We start from the raw sequence: 18,386 nt of genomic DNA on the forward strand, positions 1-18,386 counted from the left end.
GTTTGTTTTCTGTCTTGTGTAGTGCTTAGGACAGTGGGATCCTGTTCTGCAACTAGGTTGTGTAGGGAGGACAGTAAAAATGCGGATGTTTTTAATGCTGCTTCTAATATTTTTTTTACAGTTAGTTTATTTCTTAAGGCTTTGATTTTTACAGGGATGTCGGCGTGACTGTATCCTTGCACTTATGTGGCTATTCACTGAAATCACTGACTCTTCTGTTTGTATATGGAGATCCTTAACAGGATTAATTGGAATTAGAGGTCTGTGGCAAGGTGTGATTGGAATCAGACCAGATGGAAAAAAATTTCAGTTTTAGGAAGGTGTTCTGGTGTGGAGATAAATTGGTTTTATCATCTCCCAAGAACAGATTATATGTTTTATTTGTTACCTAAAGCTTCAGATTAAAGAATATGTTTACATTTTAAAATATATAATCTTTTTCCGTTTTAGGTGTTTGCTTAGTAGTTGTATTCTAGCAGATTCTGTGGGTGCTCTAGGATGATGTGTACTAACACTAACATGTCAGAATTCCATTATAACTTGGTAAATGAAAATAGGACAAAAGAATTCCCTGGTTAAGTTCTGAGTTCCAGATTCAGTAATGTTTCTTTCTTTTTCCTTCTGTTCTCTTACAGGAAAAAATGATATTCATCCAGCATTCCTGAGTAATAAGAATGGGTCCAGATGTACCTCTGCTGAATGATTACAAACAGGAGTTCTTCCTGAAGCGCTTTCCACAGACTGTGCTGGGAGGTCCTCGGTTTAAATTAGGCTATTGTGCCCCGCCTTACATATATGTGAATCAGATTATTCTTTTCTTGACGCCATGGGTTTTGGGAGGAGTAGGAACACTTTTGTACCAATTAGGCATTACGAAAGACTACTATACCGCAGCACTTTCAGGAGGACTGATGTTTGTTACTGCGCTTATTCTTCAGATGACAAATCTATATGCAAAGCAGAAAACAGTGACAGTAGAAAGAATGCAAATTCAAAATACTCTAACAGATGAAGATGAGTTTGAATTTTCCAGCTGTGTAGGTTCAGAGACAGTAAAATTTATTATTCCTGGCAAGAAGTATATAATCAACACTGTATTTCATTCCCTTCTGGCAGGGGTATTGTGTGGGTTGGGAACTTGGTATTTGCTGCCAAACAGAATAACCTTGCTATATAGCAACATTGGAGGAACTGTTATGATCTTTGTATTTGGATGGGTGACTATATGTATAGGAGAGTATTCGTTAATCATAAATACAGCTACCGAAACAGCTACTTTCCAAGCACTGGATACTTATGAAATCACTGCTCTGATGAGACCTTTCTATATTTTTGTCTTTATTGCAGTGGATCTTGCACACAGGTAAACCTAATACAGTATTCAGCTAATTAAAGTAATGGTTATTCTATATCTTTTGGATAAGAAAGATGAAATTATTCTTCTGAGGAAAATTTATTTTGAGATTTTCATCAACTATAGGAACTCCAAAGAAAGAAGATAGAAGAGTATATGGTAAAAAATGAGGCTCTATACTGTGCATAAAAGGTTGTTCTTAAATTTTTGTAGCATTCGACTTAAATTAGGAAGAGCAGTCAGAGCAGTTTCTAAGTAAGGGACAACTAAAATTATCTTCTACTGTGTCGATTTCAGTATTTTTGTACAAGAGCATTTGTATCAGCATCCTTTTAAAGGATGTGTTTTGAAAACACATCTTCCTGACCTGGAATCGATCTAAACACTGCAAAATTCAGGAGTACTGGATTTTTATCCAGGTTTCATCCTGGAGTACTTTCTGATTTAATCTCTGCAAAGTGATTGCAGAGGTTTTTAAACTACAGGCAAAAAAGGACGATGAATTTGGTTTTAATGAATGGTAGGCAAATGTGAACATTGCTGTATCTTTGTTATATGGATTTTGAACTTGGGTGTTTAAATACTTTTGTAATACAAAAGAACAATGCCAGTCTACAAATAGGAGACTTTTATATTTCCACTTTTCAGATGAGTGTCTTAGCTAAGGTATTTGTAGAATCTCTTAAAGCAAGATGCTTTTAGATTTACTGTATGCATTCTTTCTCCCTGTCAAGTGATATTTATATCACTTTGTCACATGTACATATTTTATAGTTGGGGTACTTTAAATGCATTTTTTAAAAAAAGCTTATTTGATTTTACTAGTTTTACACTTGGACATGTCTTTGTTAATGATTTACCCTAGTTGCCTCTTCAGTTATGATAGGAAAATTATACACATGGTCTTGGACCCCAAATTCTTCTGTCTAATTTACTGAGGAGAAAATTCAGACATTCTTTAAATTGCTGACAAAACTCCTTTCAGGCTTGCTTATTTATTTATTAAGAAGTAGAGAGAAACCAAATATCTTAGCAGTCTACCTTTAACTTAATTAGCTAGCTGATGAACTACATATGACTTAGAATTCATGCAGATTTCTGATCTTTGTATTTTTACAGGAAGATTTTAAATACTTTTATGCAGAAAATAACATTTTGTATTCCTAAAGAGAGTTTATCTCTTGGTGTACAGGCAACATGCCATTTCTTTCGGTGTTGAGGCTTACATCTTGGGTCCTGGACTTGCATAAAGTTTTGCTTTTTTAATTCTGAAAAAATACTTAGCATTTTTCTGTTAAACAGTCAAGGTCTTAGAGCCTGTGGACCTTTCTTTCTGCACAAGTATTTCTTAGTGTATTATCACAATAGTATCAAACCAATTAGGATACTTGCATCACTTGACTCATCTGCATAATCTGAAGGCTTCAAATCTTTTGAATTAAAAATTAGGCTGTGTTCTGATGTTCTAACTGGTGTATTACTGCCCCAAGCATAAATGTATGTCCTTATTTTTGCTTTTGAAAGATACTAGTTGAGGTTTTGTAGATTGAATATGTAATGTTTATCTTCTGGATTTGCTGTAGTAGTTAAACAAAAGGTCTTCCCATGTATCAGTTATCTTTTCCTTCACAGAAATCAAATACATTTCTTCTTTTATCCAGGTTTGCTGTCAACACACCCATTCTAGAACAGACAAACCAGATTTTGCACATCATATTTCTTTTTCTGCCATTCTTATGGGCAATGGGAATTCTGCCCCCACTTGATGCACTTTTTCTATGGGGAATGGAACAACTGTTGGAGTTTGGACTAGGAGGTTCACCTATGTCAAGTAACACAAAGTAAATGTTGTTTATATAATTGTAAAATATATCAATGTTGTTTATAACCTTTTTCTTTTCAAGCAAATCTTTTTTTATTTTCTTCTTCACAGGTTATTAGTAATGTTTCTCATTTCTGCTGGAACAGGAATAGCATCGTATTTCATTCCCAGCACTCTCGGTGTGATCCTCTTCATGACTGGATTTGGGTTCATACTGAGTCTTAACCTAAGTGAGATTGGTTTTGCCTTCAAACACAGCATGATCAGCCATTTAGCCTCCAGCAAATCTAAAAATATGCACAGAGGTCTTAGAATACAATTTAGGTGGAGGGAATTTATTTTTTATTTGACTGTGTTGACATTTGCGCTTATAGAAGCTAGCCTGCTGCATCGATTTGCAGGCTTTTCATCGTTTTCCAAAGCCAGTCCTCAGGCTATAGTGAGTTACATTCTGATCATATTGCTTATAATTATGTGGATTCTTAGAGAGATTCAGAGAGTGTACTTGTTTGGAGTCTTCCGAAACCCCCTTTATCCAAAGGATGTCAGGACTGTGACTGTGTTCATGGAGAAGCAAAGAAGGCTAATGAAAGTTGGTGTTGTCAGGAGGATTTTACTAACACTAGGTAGGAATATGCACTGTCTGTTGTTTGTTAGATGATGCTTGTAGGAAGATTGAAACAACACTAGAATTACTGTATGTGCAAGATTCTATGAGTGAACTAAGAAAAACCAAGTAGCTGGAAATATTTGTTGATGTTTTGCGAAATTGTGCATTGAGGTCAAAATGACTGGTTCAGAATATTTGAAAGTGATTAGTGATTTTATTTACTTCTTTTTTAGGGGTAAACCTAAAAAGTTGAACTTTTTAAAAGTCTAGCTGAGAAAGCAAGGCCTCTTAAAGGATTGTAGTTACAACATCAGTACTCACTTTTGAAAAAATGGCTCTTGTAGCTTTTTTTTAAAAGATACTCAGAAAGAGTCTTCAAGCTGAATAAATATGTGGTTCTTACAACTTGCTAGTGAAGGGAACAGTCTCCTTTCTGGTAGGTTAAGGACCAATGTATCTACTTTGAGGGAACCAAAATTTTATCTCAATTATTTCATTTCATAAAGAACCATCAGTTTGGGGAAGTGGATTGATGAGTGCTACTCCCATGTTTATTTTTCCTTACTTGAGTATTCCCATTCTCTTGGGGAAACAAGCAAAACAACAAAAAAGAGTAATAGTGAATAACAACTAAGCATCCACATAAATGTTTGCCATCTTCGGCCAGTAGTGCAAATACGCTGTTTGATATCCTGGAAGTGTAATACAAAAAGGAGTTTGTAATAATGAGGGGAAGAGTTCTTTTTTTACACTAGGATTTCCATTCTACAGTAAGACTGCTTACCTCTGTACACTTTAATTATGTTTTTGAAAGGAAATCAATGATTCTTTTATTTCAATTACAGTGTCTCCGTTTGCTATGATAGCATTCCTGTCACTAGACCGTTCGCTACAAAATCTTCATTCTGTGTCTGTTTGCATTGGATTCACAAGAATATTTAGGATGGTAATTTGAATTCTCTTCTACACGATTTAAGTATTAAGGTGACTTGGAAGAAATATTTCAGGTCATGAAAGCAGAGATAGATAAATACATTTTAAAATATAAGTCTAACATATCCCTCTTTCAGGTCTGGCAGAATACAGAAAATGCACTACTGGACATAGTGGTTGTGTCAATAGCACAAATGTTGGTGTTTAATCCAGACCTCTGGTGGAACAGGAACCTCGATACAGGAATCAGACTCTTGTTGGTAATTGTCATAATGTAAATTTAAGCAGATAGTTGTCACTTAAAGTCTTTATTTCTATGCCTTTCCCTGTTAGAGAATTACAGAGTCCAGGACCTAGCAAATAGAAGCTAAAAAACTGTGTACTAAGGTATACACTCTAATACCAGTCAATGATAATCATGCTTCATTTTCTTAAAGTTATTGTAGATAAGGTAGCTTTGGCAGTGCTGAATATGATATGATACAGGATACAAATAAACATGCTTGTTGTATGTATCTTGCAGGTTGCTATCCTACGGGATCGACTGCTTCAGTTTGTCTCAAAGTTGCAGTTTGCTATAGCTATTCTTTTGACATCATGGACAGAGAAAAAACAACGTCGTAAATCTACCACCACCTTAATCACACTCAATGTCGTTTTCTTCCCGATCCTGCTGACCTTCATCGCCATCTCTGCACTCCTTTCTTCTCCCTTGCTGCCACTCTTCACGCTACCGGTATTTTTGATTGCGTTTCCTAGGCCTGTCCGAAGCTGGCCAGGACCTGTGGGCGGTACAGCATGTGTTTGCTCTGATACGGTGTACTACCAGCAGATGGTTCCAAGTCTGGCTGTTGCTCTGCAGTCTGCACTAGCAGCCGGTAGCCTAGGTAGGTATGCTAGCAACACTGTGAAGGAATGTAGCTAAATATTTTAGGAAACGTGATTTTGCTGGAGAACAGGAGAATTGTAGCATCTGATTTAAACCACATTTCACAGCGTAGGTTAAATCTGATAGAGATTGTTCAGTTGAGGAAAAAGTCGTTACTTTTATCCTTCTCATACATCTCTACTTGTTACATTCTTGTAAGAAGATAATTCTGGTTTGGTATCTTTAAAATAAGGAGAAAAATAATGGTGATGAAACAGTATCAATCCTAATGTTTGCATACCAAACAAAAAAGGATGGTAGGCGTTCATCCCACTTAATTGGAGCCAGGCAGTTGAGGAGTTCTCTTGGCAGTCAGTGGGGAGAAGGAGGTATGTCAAACTGCTCGCTCTGGTTGTGTATGTGTGTGTCCTTCTCTGCATCCATCCCATTACTCAGGATCCAGAAGGTAACTTTGCTAATTTGGCTGTGTTAATTAGGTATGGTGAATATGGACTGGATGTTTGTAAAATACCTGATGTAGCCTAACTAGCAGTAAACAGTTGAGAACAGAACCAGTTGATAAGACTTAATGTCGTATCTTGTGCAGGCAGTTAGGTTGTAACAGGACTTGCAGTCTTAAAACCTGTGAAAGACAACATGATGGGTATTTCACAGATTTATATAAACAGAGGCAAAAAAATGCCAAGTCTTTTTCCTAGCTGGAGACGGAATAACTTAAAATTGCAAGCTCATTTTCTTGAGAAACAGTCTTTGTGTAACCTAAGTAATCAAAACATCATTGCCTGTAGACAAGAGGCGAATATTTACATGAGCCTCTTAGAAAATGGCTTATGACTAGAAGAAAGGGGCTAATATTTAAAGGCAGTGGAAATTAACCTTAATCATACTTTTCTGAAGACTATATGCAAGTGCTTTACTAGTAAACATTTGCAGCACTTTTAATACTGGTGTAGAGAGAGGAAGGTTTTTTTCCTCTAAAGAAGAGAGACACTTCAGTTTGTCTACTGCATCAGCCTATGTATGTTTTATATAGATATAATAGGTATATTTATGTTATATAATACATATTTATCTGTTATGTATCTGTTTTATCTATGTATTTTATATGTACTATATATCTTTTTTTTCCCTATTGCCATCATGGCTGTGGCGGCATGTATGCCTCAGAATAAATAATTTAAAACACTAGTCTTGAGAGGGGAAAATGTCTCCTCTTAAATGGAAAATCTGTGAATCAATGTCTTCAAGCAAGAAAAACTGTGGTGTTCTCAGATGAGTTCAAAATGAGGAGGTACCACTTTGTGTGTCTCCATTTTAATTTAAAACCCTACTTTTTTCCATGTAAAGGAGTTTTAGTAGCTTTAACAGCTAGTAAGAAAAGAATTAAAATCTTTGCAAAATGTTAGCAAGAAAATGCACTTCATTAGCTCAGTGGAATAGAAAAGGTTACTTAAATTTTAACTACAGCTTAATGGTTGGTTTCACTGATTTCGTCTTACAACACTCTAAAACTAAAATTCTCTAGGCAGGTGAGTGATCGCTTGGACGTGAGTGAGAGCTGAAGCAGGTCATAAACTGGCAGCAAATGTCATGCTTAAGAGCAGCACCCTTATATTGGAGAAGTTGACAGTAGGCTAGAAGTTAAAAGAAGTACAATATAACCAGTAGTTGCTAGGAAGTTTGGCATTTCACTTTTTCTTGAAAGAGGTAGAAAAAGTACCATTTTTTTTGGACATGTCATCTAATTTTTACAGTGCAAGGCAGATTGTGGGATTTTTGAGTACTAATTAATTTGATGTGTGATCTGAAGTTGTTCAGGACTTGACTTTCAGATCCCAGTTTAATTCATGTGGCTGTATTTTTGGCAATATCAAACTTAAGACAGTGGGATCAGATTTATTACCCCCCCACACACACAGGTACTTCAGAAAGACTACAGATGATTTCTGCGATATCTGTTAGTGTTCAATGTGTATGATACTGATTCTATGATCTTTAAAGATGAACAGGTGCTCTTGAAAATGTAGATCTTTCTCTCTCTGCCTCTATTTATGTATCTGTAAAATAGGTGTGCTGTTACGTCATCGGTAAGCTGATACTTGAGCAGAATCATTTACACTCTGGATTTTGCATCCTAAGGGATATTTCTAATCATTCTGGAATACCAACAAGTCAGTTTAGGAACTGATAGTGTAGGTAACAAATCCTGTTGAGTTACGTTTTTATTTCTCCCATAACAAATAAACTTTGTGCTCCACAGCAAACAGCGCCATAAAGATACTCACATGCTAGATGATGATTCTTTAATGTATTCGGCAGTCATAAGAATTTTAGATCTTCAGATGACATCAGTGGGAACTATGCATATGGAAATGCAGCCAAAGGTGATCTTTAATCATGAAAGTCATGTCTGTAAAGGGAATTGAGTGTGTGATTGCTTAAGCCTGGTCCACTATGAATATTGTAGTCCTGCAGTTCTGTGATGGTTTCCCAGTTTTCCACAGCTCTTTCAAAGATAGCACTACAATTTCAAGATCTAGTTTTGTAGCTAGTTCCTTTAAGATTCTAGAGTACTGGTTAGCAAGTTTTAACCAATTTTGATGTCGATGCAGAAATATTTTGTGTTTGCAGTTGAATTTCTCAGTTGGTAAGTAGAAAAGTTTTTCATCAATGTAATACTACAGTAATACTATAGTTTTTCTTTTGTCCTTTTCTTTTCTAGGTCTCTCTCTACCTGGATCACATTACTTGTGCCGTTTTCAGGATAGACTGATGTGGATATTGGTGCTAGAAAAAGGCTTCACTTACTGTGGTGTTAACATTAAGGTAACTGCATGCTGAGGACTGACATATTAATGTTTTGAAATCGTGCAAACATTTTGCTGTATAACATTTCAATAATGTAACTGATTTACCTGATTTTACAGTCAGTTTTTTAAGATGAGTGTTATTGCTGTATTAACTAGTCTTGCAACTGACATGCTTAGCAGATGTGAATTTTTTATCATCTAGCTTGTGAAACAACATCTTTAATAAGCTGGCTAATAAGATCTATGAGGCAAAGATTTATTTTCTTTTTAGACATTGAACTGTGTCTAATACTGTAGTGAGTGCTTTGCAATTGCTATTATCTCTAGTTAGATTTGTAGGTTCAGATGTGGAAATATTGACAACGGAACATATCTTTATTTGTTCAGAAAAATTTCGTTGCAAGAAAACAACTTGCTAGCATTTAAGGATATGTACTGGTGAAGACTAAAACCAAATTGTTTTTATTTACGCTTCAGGGGCTAGAATTGCAGGAAACATCCTGTCATGCTGCTGAAGCTCACAGAGTTGATGAAATTTTTGAAATGGCCTTTGAACAACAGGAGCACACAAAGATTCTCTCTCCTAATCACCATTTTGGACACATTTTGACTCCTTGTACTGTTCTACCTGTGCGGCTGTATTCCGATGCCAGAAATGTGTTATCTGGAATAATTGACTCTCATGAGAATTTAAAACATCTGAAAGATGATTTCATTAAAGTGCTTGTATGGATGCTAGTCCAGTATTGTTATAAAAAATCAAAAACTTGGGAAAGCCCGGGCAATGCTGACAAGAACCAAAAAGGATCATTCCCAGAAAATCAGCATAGTGGTGCAGTAGAAAGATCCAGGCCTCTGAGGGAAGAAGATAGCTTTAGTGTTGATACAATTGAGGACTGGACTGATGATAGTGACATTTTTGATCTTGAACCTAGTGGCAGAATCAAAGACAGAAAAGAACCTGGGCGGTTGAGAACTATACCAAAAGTACATCTCTCTATTCCAGGATCTGTAGAAACACAGAGCCAAGATGTCCCACAAGAAATGTCACCAGAAGATAAATTATACAGGGCTGTAGTGCTTGGGCTTCCTGCTGTAGACAAAGGGAGACAGCAAGCAGTTTCACCTCAGGTTGAATTTAGTTGCTGTTACTCAGAGCTATTGAGCATCCCTGAAGAATGGAGAACAGCCCCTGTGCCGCCTTCCAAAGTCAATGAAATGAGGCAGAGGTTTCCAGAAGATTGGTACCACTTCATTTTGAGTCAACTGGACTTTTTTCATCTGAAAGAAAAGCCTTCCAATTTACTTGAAGACCTTATGAAAGATAAAGCTTTAAAAGACTCATATATCCATGGAGTATTGTCATGTTGTTTTGGTCTGTTTGGACTGGATAACACTGTGCCTGCCCCGAGCCATGTGTTCAGAGCCTACACTGGTGGTATTCCATGGTCTGTTGGTTTGGACTGGCTAACCAGCAAACCGGAGCTATTCCAACTTGCATTAAAAGCATTCAGGTAAAAGAAAAACATCCCCTCAGATTACAAAAATTATAGACAGTCCTGTGCTTTGAAAGTAAGTATCACTTCACTAAGAGTAGTTCATGTTAAAACTGTATCATTTAAATATATTTGTAGCTTGTTCCTACATGAATATTGCCTGTAACCCCAGGCAGTGAAGGTTGTGACACGGAGATTCCCTCCTTCCCTTCCCCACAGCAGCTGCCTCCAGCACTGGAAATGGGCTGTGTTAAGTGGGGGAAAAAAACAACCCATTTTCGTTGTCCCCATGATCTAAGAGAGTTGGGATGGAGTTAGATATTTGGCACTTTCCATTATCAGGCAGTGGGAGCAGTGTTTGAGGTGAATGAAAGATGTTTAAGCTAATGTGTTTTAAATCTGGGTGAGCTAAAAGCATACCCATACTAACTCCCAGCGACTCGGCTGACGGACGAGGAGTAACTTACAAAGTTGCTAGTGCTTGATAACATTTGATGGTGCCTTTCCTCCTGCTTGCAAGCATTGAAAGAACAAAAGTGGCAGCTTCCCCTAAGAAAACGCATTGTGACTTTATTTTTGAACAGCTTTAGTGGCATGGCAGAAAGTGACAGTAACATAAAATCTGGCAGGGAGAAAACAAACATCCCCCAAGTCTTACCTCTTGGGGTAACTCTTGAAGAGGAAGATGGATCTCTAGCACAGTTACTGATTCAGAGTACCTCCGCCTTCTGTAGCCTGAAGAGGCTTTCTTCCTCCTGCCTCTTGCTGCACTAACCGTATGACTTTCTGTACCTTTCAGATACACTTTTAAACTTATGGTTGACAAAGCAAGCCTGGGTCCGGTGGAGAACTTCAAAGAGCTGGTTAACTATCTGGAAGAATACGAGAACGATTGGTACATTGGACTGGTATCGGATCTTGAGTGGCAGCAGGCAGTTCTTCAGGAAAAGCCATACCTTTTTTCACTGGGGCATGACCCAAACATGGTAAGAAGAAAAATTACTAGTAAGCAAGGTCAAAGTTTGGTTTTCTTTTCCATTGCTTTTTTCTTTTTAATTGTGTTCCAAAACATGAAGGCTGTGCAAATGAAGTTTATGTTTGTACTAGAGAGGAGCTGACATCACTGTTGTTGAAAATCACACCACATTGTTCGTCAAATGCAGCAATATTTCCTGATTATCTTCCTAGACGGAAGAATTGAACTGAGGAGACTGGTTTATACACTTTGCCATTTTTAAAGGGATGATATTCATAGTATGTAGCCTCAAAGCTTCATTTAGTGCTCTGTAATCAAAATGCTTGTGTGTCTTCTTGGAGAACGTACTGAACATTTTGATCTGTTTGTTCTTAAAGGGAATTTATACTGGGCGAGTCCTCACTCTTCAGGAATTGTTAGTGCAAGTGGGAAAACTTAATGATGAAGCTGTCAGAGGTCAGTGGGCAAATCTATCCTGGGAACTGCTGTATGCTACAAATGATGATGAAGAACGCTACAGCATCCAGGCACACCCAGTTCTTCTGCGAAACCTTACTGTGCAAGCTGCCGACCCACCTCTTGGCTACCCCATTTATTCATCTGAACTTCTGCATCTGCCTTTGTTCTAGAATGTCGGTAGCACTTTTATTATTATTATTTTGTATTTTCCGTCTGTGTGTTGGGAATCAAATGTTCATGCTACATTTATCCACTACAAATGAGATTTTACTCTCAAAGTGGCATTGGATGGCAGTGCCAAGCCAGCGTACATAATTTACCCAGAAATGGAGCTAGCCTTCAGCAGGCAGGAAGTTTTGAACTGTTTTCTTGCTGCTGGAACGTGCGAGACACCATTGCCTGTGTGGCTGACGAGCCAGGAGATGCTGAAATTCTTTTCTCCAGTTTAGAGAAGAGCAGCATAATTCTGATCATTAACTATTTTTGGTGCATTCTGATTTATTTTAATTTTTTTTTTCTTGGACAGGTGACTTGCACTGACAGTCAGGTTACAGCTCACTGTAGTACCGTCAACCGCCGAGTTGGTAACCAAAGTGTACATAGGACTATTTATATGAATTTTTTTTATTCTGGCCATTTTGTATTGGACTGAGTTCAGTTTTAGCATTTGTTACAGTCTATGACTTTCACTGATCTTCCTTAGTTGTAGTAAGTTACCAGCTATGCTTTAACAAAGTAAGTTGTAAGGGACGATTGTTTTGGGGGCGAAGAAAATTTATATAAACCACTGTAAGTGTACATAGGACTATTTATATGAATTTTTTTTATTCTGGCCATTTTGTATTGGACTGAGTTCAGTTTTAGCATTTGTTACAATCTATGACTTTCACTGATCTTCCTTAGTTGTAGTAAGTTACCAGCTATGCTTTAACAAAGTAAGTTGTAAGGGACGATTGTTTTGGGGGCGAAGAAAATTTATATAAACCACTGTGCATTCTGACATGTTAATGACCTGTGTGACCTACTGATGAAAGAAGTAAACGTGTAATTAGGGGAGAGAAGGAATTTAAGTCCAAATGGATTAATTTTATTTCCTTCTTCCAATATCTATATATTATTTTTTCTATATATATATTTTTCAACCTTTGTCCGTATCACTAACCAGTCTTCCACAAATACAGCAACAGCTTGATGATAGCAGGGAGAGAAACCCAGCTGTCTGTGCCAGAAGTAATTTTTTTTTTTTTTTTTTTTTTTAACCTTACCACAGGTTAGAACAGAATTTGGCAATTGGTTTGCAATTTTATAGGTCTCCTTGCAATCAGGTCTGGGTCATCCCTCCAGTGGCTTGTTTATCCAGTTCCTTACCACCAGTCATTAGCACGTGAGCGTGTTTTTTCTGTAGGTCAGTAGTTACGGCGTAGTTACTGCTGGCATACGCTGAGCAGGGCGTAGGCAATTGTCTTTCTTTAACCTGTAGAATCAGTTGAAATCAGATCTGCTCCATAGCTGAATTAGTTCTGGTTTAGAACACCCAGCATTGTATAATTTGGAGCATATTTATTACTTTCAGTCCTCACCTTTAAGACCTTTTTATATCGGATGAAATTTGTGACAGGACTGTGTACTTGGCTATTAGCCGTTTCTTTTGATCAGTGACCATAAATAATTTTTAAAAAATACGCAAACTGTGTAGTGGAATTCAGAAGTGGGAAGGAAACGCCTGTCAGACTCCATGGTATAACACACTGGGGTACAGGATGAAATTCACACACAACAGTAATGGAGGCAGCTTTTAGAAGGTGATTGTTTGGTGTGCAGGAGCGTAAATAACAAAGTGCTGGTGACCCACCACCACCTGGCTTGGCTATCGACTGTGTCTGGAAATAGAGAGTCATGGAAACTGATCTGGAAGGAGCTTTTAGAGAGCACCTTTTTCAGCTCCCTCTCAAAAAGAACTACTCCTGGCAAATGTTTAATCTGATTTAAAACACTCAATACCAGGAACATGAACTCATCAAGTAGTTTGCTCCAGTTCTTTGCTGTTCTTGCAGCAGCTGGGAGGTTGGGTTTTTTTCCTAAATCTAATTAAACCTCCCTGCCTCACTGTAAGCCTCTTACTACTTGTCTTCTGTAGGGTCACAGAAAATTTAATTACCTTTTTATTTTTGCAGCAGTCCTTTATTTGAAGATGGCTGTAATTTCTGCCCTCATTCTTTGTCTTCTGTAAACTGAATAAACTAGTTGAGGAAAAAAACTGAAGAGAGCTGTGATCCTTTTTTCTTGCTTTCCTCTGGTTCTCTCCATCTGGTACCCAGCCTTCTTCAAAAGTGTTCCTGCTAACTGCCCTGGTGCTCCGGCAGAGATCCCCATTGGTACCAGATGGAGGAACAGAGTTAACGATGTGCAGAATTCCCGTGGGTGCACAGGAAGGTGGAGTGGGGCCGCAGCGCCCTGCTGTCGCAGGCAGCATGTCCTACAGCCCCGGAGTCGTTCGTGTACTGGAGTGCCTGGGCACATACCAGTATGCTTTGCAACAGCACGACCCCAATTCACGTTACCATTTTCCGCAACCCTCTTTAGATTCCTTTTTTTTGGCAGAAACACAAGTTACAGCCTCTTGTTCTGTATCACAAATTTGTGCAGCTGAGTGCCCCTGTTAAGTGTGGTGTTTTGTTTGCGCGCTCTTGAACTGTGTGCAGTTTGTTTTGGAGCGTTTCTTTGATTTATCAGGAATTTAGAGCACCTTCAAGCCTGGTCTTGTCTGCAGCTCTCGTAAGTACATAATAAATACATGCTGCTCTTCGGATTACCGATGGAATACCAGTGCTGGACTGCGTATCTAGGACTGAGCTTATGACAGGCCACCCCACCCTTTTCCTGTGTGACCACTGAGAACTGCTCCGTGTTTTCTAACCAGGTGTGTGCATCCACTTTACTTAATTCTTAGCAACACCTGCTTGTTGTACAGATCGCGATGTTCATCACACAAAGGTAAGCATAAGACACCTTCCTTGTGGCTTTGGAGAACCTTTATTTAACGAGAACAACTTTAAAGAGTTTTCAATCCTTACTAGAGGATTTTCACCCCCTTTTTTGAGCTGTGACCAAAAAGATGAAGCCCTGGAGGCTGCCTCTGTCCCATTCATGTACCATAAAGCAACAGGAATCAGTTTAATGGAACGAAGTGTTAGGGAAGTTAAGTTTTCAAATGGCAAATGCTTTGTCCTTTTTGGCAAGTTTCTGCTGTCGGCCTTTTCCTCAAACATCAGCTTCCTCTCTGTCGCTTTGTCGCCACCTGGTCCCTGTTATCTCTACTGTCTCTCCTTCCAGGCTGTTCCTTCTCATGCTGGTGGTGGCAATAGCGTAGCCCGTGAAGGTGGGTCTGTGTTTACGTCTCTAGCAGCAGCTGCCCTTGGCTCAAGCGAGAGAAGTGAACTCCTCTTGGAGCACAAAGGCTTACACTTTTTTGGTAGAGAAAAAGCAGAGAAACCTGTATGCAAATTGAGAGCAAGCCTTCTGCTGCGTACAATGCTGCCAAATCCTCTGTGGGGCAGAGGATGGAAGCTAAAGCATCCTGTGATCATCATCTGCACGTGTGGTGTCTGGAGAGTTGCTGCATTTTGTCATGCAGGCTTACTGCTGCCTCTTTAGCACATTTCACAAACCACAGTGCGGGAACTGGTGTGTTAGCAAGTGAAATGAATCTTCCCTTCTTCCAGAACAGCATGAGATGAGACACTTCTCATTTGATTTGTCTTTTGGGGTTTTTTTTCTCCTAGACAACAGTTTCCATCTTTGTTAAATGTCATGTTAAAAACGTCACTCTTGGCTTATTCTTTGCTAGGGTTGGAAAGTTTCAATCATTTTTAAATGGATTGTTTTTCTTTTATTATCACTCAATGATAGAAGTAAGAATTTTTCTTACCTGGATAGCGTGTGGCCTGAGGTATGTCCAGATGTTACTGAGGACTTTGTCAACAGCGAGAAGGTCGCCAAGCATGTCAGTGCAGCCGAGTTACCACTACAGAGGTACTTTTAGCTAACGGTTGAATTGGGTGTTGATGGGATGGTAAACGTTTTAAAAAGTACAGTCCTCGGTTCCTGGCGGCTGTTGCTGTCCAGCGTGCCACCAGTGCTGCCGAGACTGACCTCTGGTCTGTACGGAAGGGCCTGATTCTGACCGAGCTGGGAACTCGGCTTCTGTTTCATGTTTAAATTGCCAATAACGTGATGGCTGCCCTAATTCAGCTCCGACACCAGCACTGGTGTCCTGGCCGTGAGCAGTCTGCTGTGAAATGGATTTCTCGTTAATACCGTGGCCCCTTTTGTAGCTAGAGGCTGTTCTGCTACAGGAACTTTCCCCTGTTCCTCCCTCCCGATGCTCTATAGATTTAACATGTGCCAGGCTTAGAGCAAGGCCGAGTCCTGCCTACGACAGGCATTAAAATTATACCATCGCTCTCTCCCTTTCCCGCTGCTTCTCTATACGCTGCCCAATCCTCAGCCTTTACAAAACAACCAGTGAGGACTCTGCAGCAGTGCAGAGACCTAAAGACTAAGTACTTCTAAAGGTTGTGCCAGAAGGTCGGGGATTTAGCCCTAAACACACATGATGATGACATACATTTTGTTGTCAGACCACCTGTACAGCAGCCTTGGGGCTGATGGCAAAGATGCAATACAATCTCCTTTTCCCAAAGGAACACTGCGCAAACACAGACTATACATCCTTACTCTTTATATCACAAGCTTCTGTCTGTGGGTTTATTTTGCTCAACGTTCACTAGGAATGAAAGTGAGGGAAAACAGGGTCCTGCGGGTATACGATTTTTAGCCTGCTCACTAAGTATTTGCCAATGTCACAGCAGCAGAAAAACAAAATAACGCTGCCTGGCCTCTTCCGACTCAATTCTTGTAAGCTTAAAAATTCAGCCTATGGGAGTTTGACATGAAACAGGTAGGTTTAGAAAGAGATTTTTATTAAGTCTGTATACAGCTTTTGATAGATTTGTCAAATTACATGATGACAAAGCTACAACAGATTTTAAAAAAGCTTTTGTTTGCAGTCACGCAATATGAAAAAAAGTTTCTCAGCCTTAGCACAAGCACAGCAGGGTTTTGTACACGTTTGTCCTTACTTCTGCTTTCTTGAATAAGAGGCATCAGCATCCTGGAGTGAGAATACATTAAATCAGTATTTCCCCACCCCGCTTTCTACTGTATTTAAGTCCTTCACCCACAGCCTTACTTGGCTTGAAACAGCTTGTGACAGTGACAGTGTGGAAGCAGGAAGCTTTGAGCTGCATGTGCCACCCTTATTTTTGCATTTCCTGCTTGGAGTACTTTAACACAGTTTTTTGTACCAAGTTCAACAAAAACACAGTAAGAATAAATACCATCTGCCAAGGGGTACTGCAAGAACAGAACACTGTGCATCTGTCTTCAGGGGTGGAAATGTGAGTGAAGAGCCTCAGCAGACAGGAGTATTGCTTAACCTACTTCTGGGAAGCGCTCAGATTACGGGCCTGATATAAAAACTAGACACAATCAAGGGAGATGCTTTCAACAGTCTTAATTCCAAGTTGCGTTAAACAATTTATGCTAGGGACTTCTAGGTCAGCTCTGCGTTAATGGTGAGTTCTGAACTTGCAGCCCGCGTGAAGATCAGAGCTTTGGCACTACAAGACGTACTGACTTCACTGTGCTGCGATGTGACCTCACCACAATAATTCTAGACTACCAGGCATGCAGCGATGGAGTCTGGCCTGGCATCAGCCGCCAGGGAAGTGAGGAGAGGAAAAAAAAAAACCGAAACTACTCCAAAATGCAATCCCAACATTCCCCTGGCTAACGACTTTGTCAGCAGAGTAAAAAAAGCAAGCGGAGGAGCAAGGACTAAACTTACCACTCCGCTCTTAAAGTTCTGTATCCTCCTCTTGCCCATTCTGTTCATCAGCCACCAGGCCCAAGTGGGCGCGTACTGCCAGAGGTAGCAAACGGCCAGGTAGGGGTGGTCGCTGATCCAAGCCTCCTTCAGGTCGTTGGCTGTGCTCACCAGCGTGAGCCGGACGCAGCGGTCGGTTGGCATCTTGTGGGACTGATCGCCGCTGTTCTCTATGGACTGGAGGGGAGAGAGGGCGAGGAGGGATTACAACTGGATCTCGGTCTGTGAGCGACAGAGGGAGAGAAAGGGCCAGGCTCTGGGCGACAGACGTACCCCTCCCAGTTTTCCCACTCTGCACAAGTAGAATAACCCAGCCAGTACAGCAGACGCTGGGGCCAGGAACCCATCCCTCACTGTCTTCTAGTTTTCAGCATCAGAACACTTACCACCTTCCCTTAACACACGTGCTTAAATAAAGCACCCTTTTAATTAATGACTGAAAGGTTTAAAAAAAAAAAAAAACACCTCCAAAAAAAAGGGATCTCCAAACTCTGTCCTGCTTCATCATGGCTTCTACTTTACAGTCAAATAGATCTATCCAAACAGGTTACCTGTTCTGCTGCTGAGGGCTCTGAGAAATGGGAACTTTCCTGTTCCCAGGTGCCTACCCCATTATATGCTACCAGTTACTCAGTAACCAAGTTAGTAGATGAGGCCACATTCCCCATTAACTTAAATATTCCTGCCAGCTCTGCTCTGCGAGCAATCATCTCAAAGAAGAGAAAAGCAACAGGCTCCTTCAGTGGCAGGGATGTCTTTACTTGAAATTTTATCTACACAGAATCATAGAATTGTTTAGGTTGGAAAAGACCTTTAAGATCATTGAGTCCAATGACAAACCTAGCACTGCCAAGCCCACCGCTAAACCATGTCCCTAAGCACCACAGCTACAGATCTTTTAACTGCCTCCAGGGATGGGAACTCCACCACCTCCCTGGGCAGCCTCTTCCAGTGCTTGACAACACTTCTGGTGAAGAAGTTCTTCCTAATACCCGATCTAAACCTCCCCTGGTGCAACTTGAGGCCGTTTCCTCTTGTCCTATCACTGGCTATCATACAACTGGCCTTGGCCCATGGATCCAGCCTGTCC

At 39.7% G+C, this 18,386-nt stretch overlaps 1 protein-coding gene across 1 annotated transcript; it reads left to right on the forward strand.

The window, feature by feature from the left end:
• Positions 1-637: 637 nt before the first annotated feature.
• On the forward strand, positions 638-11,519 carry PCNXL4 (pecanex-like 4 (Drosophila)). Its single transcript, XM_009700981.1, has 10 exons — positions 638-1,363; positions 3,016-3,195; positions 3,288-3,802; positions 4,632-4,732; positions 4,857-4,979; positions 5,243-5,606; positions 8,331-8,434; positions 8,896-9,932; positions 10,714-10,900; positions 11,268-11,519. Exons 1-10 carry the CDS (start codon positions 675-677, stop codon positions 11,517-11,519), a joined length of 3,552 nt encoding a protein of 1,183 aa, XP_009699283.1. The 5' UTR covers positions 638-674.
• Positions 11,520-18,386: the final 6,867 nt, after the last annotated feature.

This window comes from Cariama cristata, unplaced genomic scaffold (assembly GCF_000690535.1).
Source record: "Cariama cristata isolate BGI_N322 unplaced genomic scaffold, ASM69053v1 scaffold35665, whole genome shotgun sequence".
In the NCBI taxonomy this organism is placed as follows: Eukaryota; Metazoa; Chordata; class Aves; order Cariamiformes; family Cariamidae; genus Cariama; species Cariama cristata.